The following is a 9,723-nucleotide window of genomic DNA, read 5'->3' on the forward strand; positions in this document are numbered from 1 at the left end:
CGGGCTGGATGATGTACGATACGAAAACAATTCTTACATCCATAGTCAGTTAAGTTATAAATTAAGATCAGGCTTTTTCTTACTCTAAACTCTGTACGGAAATTATAAGTCAATAAAAAAGGAAATGTACCGAAAGTACCGTATCAAAAGTAAGGTACAGTACTTAGTGGAGCAGAAGGCGCCCAAAGTTTCTGCGCGGATGAAACTCACTTCCAGAAGTTGCAGTAACTTAACAATTTTCAGGCGTTAAGGGAGTTCATATATATTTGTCACACACACACACACACGTGTGTATAAAATAGTATATCATCCCTATGGGGGTCCATAGTTGTCTGTTTTTAAGCAGGGGAAATCAAATATTCTGGATGTCAGGAAATAATGTTTCCCCTTTATATTTGTGCAAAGAAGCGTGTCAGATGGCTGAAAGTCATGTAGATACATACATATATGTGCACAAACTAGTATTATCAGTATTGAAGTCCAAAGTTGCTGCATGTCTTTTTTAGCAACGGGATCAAAATACCCTGAATTTCAATACGACAAAGAAATTATGAAATAGTGGGTGACATCAGAAAACACCCTTTCGTTCAGGTATTCAGTATTTTTTATTTTATTTTTGCAAAGCAACAGAGCCATCGGAACCAAAGCAGAAGAAAAAAAAACTAAAAAACGTAACGGAAGAATAAGCAGTAACAAGGAGGAGAGAAGCATCGTTTGTGGATGCTAATGCTAATGAGAAGGACCGCAAAAAGGTGCAACGCAGGTGAAATGTCTGATGTAACTAGCAGGTGTCAATAAACATGTTGTATTGTTAGGTGTTTATTTAAGTAATAGCGCGTTATCCTTGTTAAAGACCGATGCGTGTGACGTCATTGTGCTGTTTCTGAGCTCCGGGTGTTCTGTCGACGAATGCTACCGTTCGAGACGTGCTACCGAGCCTTTCTACGCATGTGCAATAACACGGTTTCGAGGTTAGGGTTAGGTTTTAGGGTTACGGCCCTTGATTATCACTACGGTAGCCTAACTCGACAAAGTAGCTCAACTCGTCAGAACACCGGCAACTCAAGAGTTTATGATGCAGTGCATTAGTGTGTCTCTCACAGTTATGTATTACTGTTATATCATGGAAAATGTCGGCAATTGTCAAAAGAGAAATAAATAGAATATAAATATTTAGACTTATATAAATGACATCTTAAGACATGGGCATTATGACAGGTAAGCAGCAGGCAGCTCCAAATTGCCCATAGTCTGGGACTGGCCTCCTGTTCAGGGGGTTTCACTGTGTTGTGATCTGGAATTGGCTCTGAGTGACCCTGAGCTGAAGTAGTGGCTGTAAGATGGATTGATTGTATTTAATATTCCCTCAACTAGTTGTTAAAATTTAGGTTTGCCATTACAGGTGTAGAAACCAATGAGGCAAAACATTATCACCATCCCATGTGAAGTGAATAATGTTGTTTCATAAAAACAGTGCATGCCCAGGTTTGGGATATATTGGAAAGTAAGCTAACATTCGGCATTTGTATTTGACTTGTTTAATGCCGAAGAAATGGGCAGGGATTAAGATCCGAGTGACTAATACAAAGGCCAAATCGCTAGGGCCGGACGATTTTGTCAGAGCATCTTTGAAATAGCAAGGCTTACAGGGCGCTTACCGTCAGCCATGGTCATTACGGAGACTGGTACCAGTACGAGGAGGGAAAAGCCAAGAAATGCGGACAGTGACTGAGTTTTGGGCGGGCAGAACTCATCGATGCGGGATGTGAACAAAGGCCATCCTGTCTGGGACCAACAGAAGCGCTACTGTGGCACATCCTACAGATGAAGGATGACCTGGAGCACCTCGCGGTGGAGATGTGGCACCGCCGGAAGCTCACTGCGTGCTAGCATTAGCGTTAGCCTTTCAGCAGACCACGCAGGCAAGGAGGGTGGAGGCCCAGACCAGAAGCCTGAGAGTGATGACGTGCGTGAACTTCGTTACAAATTAAATTATTCAAAGAGCCATTTATTTAACAGATAAAACTATTATATCTATAAAGACAACACACTGAACCATTTGAATTTTTTGGAAAATTTACCAGTAATTACATTTTTTGCATATAGATAAAAAATGTTCAGGGTATTTAATTATATGTTTAATTATGGAATAATTACACAGAAAGCAAATGGAAAGGTGCAGGTTTTTCTCATTACACAGATAGCTTAGAGCTAACATTCTCACACCAAAGAAAGTGATCACCCAGGGTTGATCTTTGAATGTGCAGTTGAATGGTTCCAGCAGGATCCTATTGAGTTATTAGAGCACAGACACTTACAAAACACATTCCTTCTCCGTAGCTTGTTATGCTTAAATCTTATGGTAATAACAATATACATTTGTCATTACTTTAGTTCTAGTTTCATGAGTACAGCTTGCTGGTGGGCGGGTGCCAGGAAAACAGAGTCCATCGCTCGCACTACCCCGGCTCGGCTGAGCGTAGATTCTGGTCTATAGAGGCAGGTAGCGTCTCCGGCGATCATTACAAGTGATCACACACACGCTGGCCATTCCGAACAGCTGCAAAGAAACAGACAGTCAGCAGGGGGGTTGCTATAGATACCTCATGGGTGGAGGAAGGGGAGGAGCTCTGCTTTAGGCACAAGGCTGCCTGACCACGATCACTACAGCCTCAGGTACCAGCACTGTTTCATCATACGTTACGCAAGGACACAAGTCAGTGACCCGTGGCTCTCAAGCTGCACACGGTCCTTTGGCTGTCAGCTTGTGGCTCAAAAGCAGACACACATAGTACCTACTGCATTGACGGTGGGAAAGTACGCATTCAACAACATTCAGTAAGTACGGTATAGTACTTGTGGCTGCCAAAGACAAGAAGCCTGCTTGATGTAAACATGAAATGACCTGTTCAGTGTGATTTTTCTGCCTCTATATCTTTAGATAGTGTCCCGAAGTCTGTACTGCATGAAGACACTTTAAATGTTCAAGCATGGCTTTTAGTACAGCCGCAAACAGTTTGGTGGAGTCCCGGAAGATTATAAAACATGGAGAGTCCTTCACCGATGCTGAATATATTAAAGAGTATTTTATCAAAGTAGCACATTTATTTACTGATTTTAAAAAAAGAACCATATCATTAATAATATTAGGGACAGCCATTGTGTTGTTCTAAAGTCCATGAAACCCTGAAAAAATTAATTGTTTATGCTTTGCTGTTGGTGTTTTATAAAAATGTCGATTAACTGTTCACAATGCATTTATGTTTCCAGTAAAATTCTGTAGCTCAAATGGTTTTTAGTTTAGTTTTTTTTTTTTATTCCGAAAGTGGCTTTTCTCAGTTGGGTTTCCAGAATCACCTTACAATAAAGCTATTAATCATTTTCACCCCCACTCCAAGCCCACAATGGTGTTAGCATGTGTTCCCTCCCCCTGTTTGGACAACATTAAAGGGAAAGGGTGAGACAGACCTTAAAGATGGCAAAGCCCACGACGACCAGCATCACATAGCTGATTGCATCTTGCAGGAGTTGTACCAGCTTGAACTCACAGCCCTGGGGGGGGGGGGGGGGACAATTAAGTCTGAGGCTCGTCTCTGAACGGCATCAATGTGCTGAATGGGAGGCATTTCAGTACAGCTGACGATTTTTACTTCCAGAGATAACCTCCTAGATACTTAAGACTTTTTCACCGCTAGAATATTTCACTGCTCCAAAATATTAAAATTGCATTACGCCAGAACTCAGCCATCAGAGCCTCCTTGGTTTGGACATATGCAGCCTAGCAAAACTCTCCTGGAGTCGGATTTCTAATTACTACTTCCCACAGACAGAAGATCCCACAGAGAGGTTCTTCTCTTTGCTTTCCTTCTATACAAGCTTATAGTTGTGGTAATATTTCAGTTCTGCTTTGTAAACAGGAATCGATCCTAGACACAAAAAATTTGTGGAGACAAATAAGCTCTGGGTGGCGCTATTGAGCAGTGACCTGTGTGTTGAGCAGTGACGGCTGGTCCAGCCGACCAATACAGCCGGAGTTGGGCGTCGCACAGCAGGAGAGGGGCACTGTGTAGTTGGTCGAGAACCACGGCGTGTTTCTCCAGTCAGTGTAATTCTTCACTCCACAGCAATGAAGCTGCGTGGTGGGGGGGGGGGGGGGGGGAGAGGGAAGATGGAGAGTTAGGGTTAGGCCGAGTTCCCTATTTTAATTTGCCAACCAGCACAAAACAAGTCTTGTACACAAGCTGCAAGTCCTTTAAGAAACACCTCAAAGAAACTATATGCTATCGGATCAGCAACAATATAATCCCACATCCCCCCCCCCCCCAACTTCAACAATCTATAGCCCCCCCCATACTCTCCCACCTCTCTAAAAAAATGTTATTAAAAGCCCAACTTTGTGTGATATATCTCAGTGTAATCTAATTCACAAGATCTGTCCGTTTATAGCGAAACTAAGTGAAACTACTTCAGTCCTCATGCAATTTGTCCCAAAATGAAAACAAGCATAGATGTTTTTTGTGAAATTATTAACTTTAAGAAAATCTACAGTTGCCCTTCCTTTTGCCACCACTAAGCAGCATTGCTTCAATTTTGGCGCAAGTTGTCTCAAGATTAAATACGTTCTAGATCAACACCTATATAATGATCCTGGCATGTTTGGAAAAAAATACTTTTAGAGTTATTGTGTTCACAAGATCAAGTGTCTTCTGTATGTTTACCATCACCTGGAGCAGCTGCTTCAGTTTTGGTGCAAATTGTCTCAAAATCTGACAAGCTCAAGATCTTCCCTGATACAATGGTCAAGTAGAAAAAAGACCATCAAAACCTTTTTTTTAGTTATTGAGCTAATAAGGTAAATGTCTTTAGCAGTGGACTGGTCCCAAAATCATATCAATTCCTTGTCTGGAGAATACAATGAAATATTCCCTTGGGGAAGTCAAGCGTCACGACGTGCAAAACAAGCGAACGTCACTCAGTGAGTTAAGGACTGAATACAAAATCAGATTATGCCACATTTCCTCTCCACTGCAACAAGAATCACATGCGATACACAACAACAATTAGCCTGACACACATGAACTCAAAGCCAGCAAAATCGCTCTCACCTGAGTCTGCAGGTAGTCTACTGCCCGCGTCTCCGAGTTCTGGCCATCGTACTTCTGGAACACCCCAGTCATTGTGTGCTCCAGGTCATCCTTTATCTGTAGGATGTGCCACAGTGCCTCAGAGCCCAGGTTATATTTACAGAAGTGTACATTGTTTGGATTTGAAGATCATCAGCTTCTATAACAGAATAGTCTAAACCAAATGTTCCACAGAGAGCAGTCGGTCGTTTAACCCCGGTTTTACAGTATTACTCACATTAAGGATAAATAATGGGTGTTTTCCCTCACACACTCAACAGAGATCACTGTACAGCAGACGCTCACTTACCTTCCCCCTGTAGATAAATCCAAACACCAAAGCAGTGATCTCCCCAGCAAGGAAGACCAGGAGAACAAGTAGGAACTGCATCGAGGGAGAGAGGAGTTATGGTTGGAGAATTAACCCATGAAGGACTGACCAATCGTTCCTTAATTCCATCCAGGGATACTTACAAATCCCAGCCCGACACTGGACTCTGTCAGAGTAGCACAGCAACCGACGAAACCGACAATGAACATCAGCACCGCGATGGCAACGATGATGGCAGCGGGGATGAAGGTGTACTGGTCCTCAAAGAAGTGCTCATAGTTATTGTAGCTCTTTATGACGGAGACGCCCACATAAGTCAGAGCAGCTCCAGCAGCCTGCGGGATGGGGGGGCAAACCGGATTAGGGTTAGCATAGGCCAGAAGCAGGAAAACTCGGCTACGTCATCATTCAGACACACACAAAGGGTCTGACTGCCTTGGGATTAGAGATTATACTGAACCCCATGATTATACTGAACAGAAATGACAGTTAAGGTTCTGTTCCACATTCCAGTAGAAAAGAACACAGTCCTACATTCACCATAATGCCTTTATCCCCAGAATGGAGCACATGGCGTTGACCAGCTGATCTTCACCGGGAGAAGATGGTTATCATACAATACCCATAATACTCACTGGCCTGACAACCTGGACCACAGGCCATGGTACCGGGACTCCTGAGACTGAACATCAGACAATAAACAGTGGGCTAAGCCTCTGTGCCCATGATCGGAAGGTCACCGGTTCAAGCCTGGCTTTGGCACATCTGCAGGTCCTTCAGCAAGGCCCTTAACCCCCAGCTCCCTGGGTGCTGCTGTGGGTGGCTGCCCTTCGCAGCCAGTTACTCTCAACTACAGAGAGCTAGTTCGGGGGGGGGGGGCTAAAGAGAATTTCCTCACAGTGATCAATAAAGTATTAATTATTATTTAAAATCTACCGGGACCTTTTTTTATGTATGACTCGTAAGCAGGCCTCTCTTTTGTACACACAGTCAGAAAAGCAACCCTTCAGTCATCTATGTGCTCCTCCAGTTCCTACATGAGCTACACTTTATCCAGCTTGCCAGCTTGTGTAAGTTTTAATCCATCATCATTAGAGGATTTTCCCATTCATTCACATTGGGTTAATGTGCCAGCAGATTTTATAACTGCAGCCAAAAAAAACAGTCCATTTTAAAAACTGGCATTAGAAAGACCAAATTCGCCCCATGCCAGACATCATCAGAGGATCATGAGAAATGATCGTGCCGCAAGGGCTGATGACGATGTTCTTTGTCGCCTGTTCTGCCATAGGCTGTCCCATTCGGATATATAGCGGGTCAGGGGCTCCCAAGGATGGACTATACGGTTACCAGCTTCGATCAGCTGGCTGGAGTGAGATTCTCAGGCCAGCGTTTTTCATGTAGCTAAGTTTAGGTTTATAATGGAATAACATAGATTTGCCGTAAGATTTCTTCCGTTAGCATGAGAGTCAGAAAGCATGAGTGTCGCCAGATGCCGGAGAGCTGGCAGCCCTGACATTAGATAAGTAAAATCCTGCTTTATAAAGAAGCCTGTTCGGTCTCCTTCTTCGCCCGCCCTCAGTTCACTGTAGCACATCTGATGGGATGTAAACGCATCAAAACCACTGACCAAACGGGAAAATAAGCCCGTAACAGGAACTAAACAGAGCGTCCCCCTGACGACGAGTATAAACAATATCATAGTTTACTTTAAATAAAGAATAAACTGGCTAATAACCGAATAATGTACCACAAGCGATAAAGATCGAACTTTATAACTTTAACAGTCACAATAGCAATATATCGTCAGCGTCTTAGTTCCTTAGATTACAAACATTGACTCCACCATACTGCCCCAAAGCATAGGTTTTGAAACCAACAGATCAAGGAGAAAACGAAAAGTGCCCGATGACCAAAGCCGTAGCAAGCTGCAGTAAGCCAGCCATTAGAGCTATTAAATAAGGAAAATGGAAACACTGACCTTTATTTTATACTCTGTTGGGGGTAGAAAACCTTGGACATTGTCGTTCATTCGTATGAATATTATTAACTTAAGATTCCTATAATTATTCACGCTACTGTACGATCCGCCAATAGAACCTTAACAAGACAAACCAGTTTGCAACCTATTTGCGCTAAACAATGGAGGAAAATCGTAGGAGATCCCAGTAAAGGTAAGAGTTTCAAAACAAATCCGGTCCTGCAACGTTTTTTGACGTTAGACGTCCTTTTGGGACTCAGCTAGTAGCATCAACTTCAGGCCCTTTCTGTCTAGATCCAGTTACGGATTAACTGCGGTTTAACATGCATACGTTTCCCAAAATAGAAATAGAAAATCAAAGTTAAGTAAGATTACTTACTGCCATGTAAGATACAGCCCTATTAACAGCGTCCCCCTATCACCCATTTTTTAAATAGGAAAATCCCATTCTTGGTGGCATTTTAGGGGCTGCAAACACACTTAAAACTTACGGGAAGGTGGGAAGTGAAAGTAAGAAAAAACCAGAGAGATTCTCACCCAGAAGACCAAGCTGAGGAGCAAAAGGATCAGTTTGGAGGTCATTATCCCGCAGTCCATGTTTGCGGCTTCGGCTGAGCCTGTGCGCACTTTCGCACGGCGCTTTAATCACAGGCACGTCTCAGCGCTGCGCTCCTCAAAGCCGCACATAAGGGGCAGCGAAGGAGCTCCTGACTGCAGACGGACTGAGTCACGCCGTCACATGCCTCCCTGAGGGTAGGGGAGAGTCACCGCCTTACATCAGAGGTCCTAAAATCCGCAGTTTGCTATGATACTTGTGAAGGCACCACAACCACGCAGCTGCTACCGCCTTATGGTGGTGTAACACTACAAAACTCGTGTAAAGCAGTGTTTTACTGAAGCAGCCTAAAAACCAAAGGCGCATTGTGAAATATTGCTCAGCTTTTACCATTTATTTTCGTTATCTGAAATTTTTCACATGTTCGATGACAAATATCCTGCCAGGCAAATCACTTCTCAGTCATCTGCATGGTTACATCAGACTTTGTCGTCCCTTTTCGGCAGAAACTGAGTGAAGCTCGCCTGATTTTCTAATAATATAGTAGGTATCGGATAACTCTTCCCAGAATGCATCTCTGTTAGTGACTACATAGGCAAAAGGAATCATCTTATATCAGTCTAATATTATGAATTTTGTGTGCGAGCTACAATCCAGTGGGGGACAGAGTCGTCTGTTTCCCACACTGTGTATAATGTGGTTTGAATGTCCTCCCAGTGTTTGTGTGGGATTCCTCTGTGCCGTACTTAGTACCACAGTCAGAAACATGTGATTTAAGTGGATCAGTGTGTGTCCTGCACCAGACTGGCATCCTGACCAAGGTCCTCCAACGTGACTCTGCACGTGGAACCCAAACATACTCCTCTTGGATTCATTATGTATTGCATGTAAGTGTTAGTTGAACCACTTCCTGTTCACCTTATTTTTCTCAACAATAAAGATGGTTGTTTGGATAATGTTCAGAGATAGATTGCAGGGGAGAGATTCAAAAGGACTATTGCGTTCAATATTAAGCATGAGATCACTGGGCTTGGTCATTTCTTTACCCAGTAGCAGACCAGTAGGAGTATACCTGGCACTGGAATGTGTGCCACTCCAGTAAACCATCAGTACCTAAGCTTCCCTTGGTTGGCATCCACAAACACAGAAAGCATCGTCGATACAGTATGATATGGTGCAATCCTGCTGGTACGCTTCTCTAGATTACTAGATGACAGATCCCCTTAAATAGGGCAGAATCTAAATTTTCCATGAGTTGTAAGTCCAAAAAGGTCTGTTTAGGATGGATGGACACCAGTGGTGAGCAACACTGGCTGTGATTACAGCAGGACAGCCCTCACTAAATCCACACCTGGATACGCACATAACCTCGGTCAACATAACACACATATCAACAAGTTCCACATCAAAACCCGGATATGCCTCTCGTCCCAGCCGCCTAACTCTAATCCCACATGCACATGCAAATTCAGAGTGTAACCTTTCACACAACTTTGAATATCTATCCTCTCCACTTCCTCCCTAACGGGTGCTTTTACACATCTACCTGTAAATGTCCACATCACGTCAGCTGAGAGTCATTTGGCGCACAAAACAAATCTGCCTTTCTCTGGAGCAGCACAGAGTCGGGACAGGGGACAGTTCAGAACAAACACTGGGCATTAAATAGGGGAGAGCAAGTAAAGAATAGAGAATAAATGAATGGATGAACTAATTAATAATAAAAAAACAA

At 43.3% G+C, this 9,723-nt stretch overlaps 1 protein-coding gene across 1 annotated transcript; it reads right to left on the reverse strand.

Moving 5' to 3' along the window:
• Window positions 1–2,432: 2,432 nt before the first annotated feature.
• tspan36 (tetraspanin 36) lies at window positions 2,433–8,191 on the reverse strand. Its single transcript, XM_049004079.1, has 7 exons — window positions 7,973–8,191; window positions 5,598–5,789; window positions 5,434–5,508; window positions 5,106–5,201; window positions 3,986–4,132; window positions 3,469–3,552; window positions 2,433–2,560 (listed from the first exon to the last, which is right to left on the reverse strand). Exons 1-7 carry the CDS (start codon window positions 8,030–8,032, stop codon window positions 2,492–2,494), a joined length of 723 nt encoding a protein of 240 aa, XP_048860036.1. The 5' UTR covers window positions 8,033–8,191; the 3' UTR covers window positions 2,433–2,491.
• Window positions 8,192–9,723: the final 1,532 nt, after the last annotated feature.

This window comes from Brienomyrus brachyistius, chromosome 2 (assembly GCF_023856365.1).
Source record: "Brienomyrus brachyistius isolate T26 chromosome 2, BBRACH_0.4, whole genome shotgun sequence".
NCBI classification, from domain to species: Eukaryota; Metazoa; Chordata; class Actinopteri; order Osteoglossiformes; family Mormyridae; genus Brienomyrus; species Brienomyrus brachyistius.

Bases quoted from the DNA above. Each gene is read 5' to 3' on its own strand.
- tspan36 (XM_049004079.1), bottom strand. From the start codon at position 8,032: ATGGACTGCGGGATAATGACCTCCAAACTGATCCTTTTGCTCCTCAGC. The intron at 4,133-5,105 runs GTGAGAGCGATT...CCCACCACGCAG, and splicing joins TAGACTACCTGCAGACTCAG to CTTCATTGCTGTGGAGTGAA. The intron at 3,553-3,985 runs GTCACTGCTCAA...CCCCCCCCCCAG, and splicing joins CGTCACTGCTCAACACACAG to GGCTGTGAGTTCAAGCTGGT.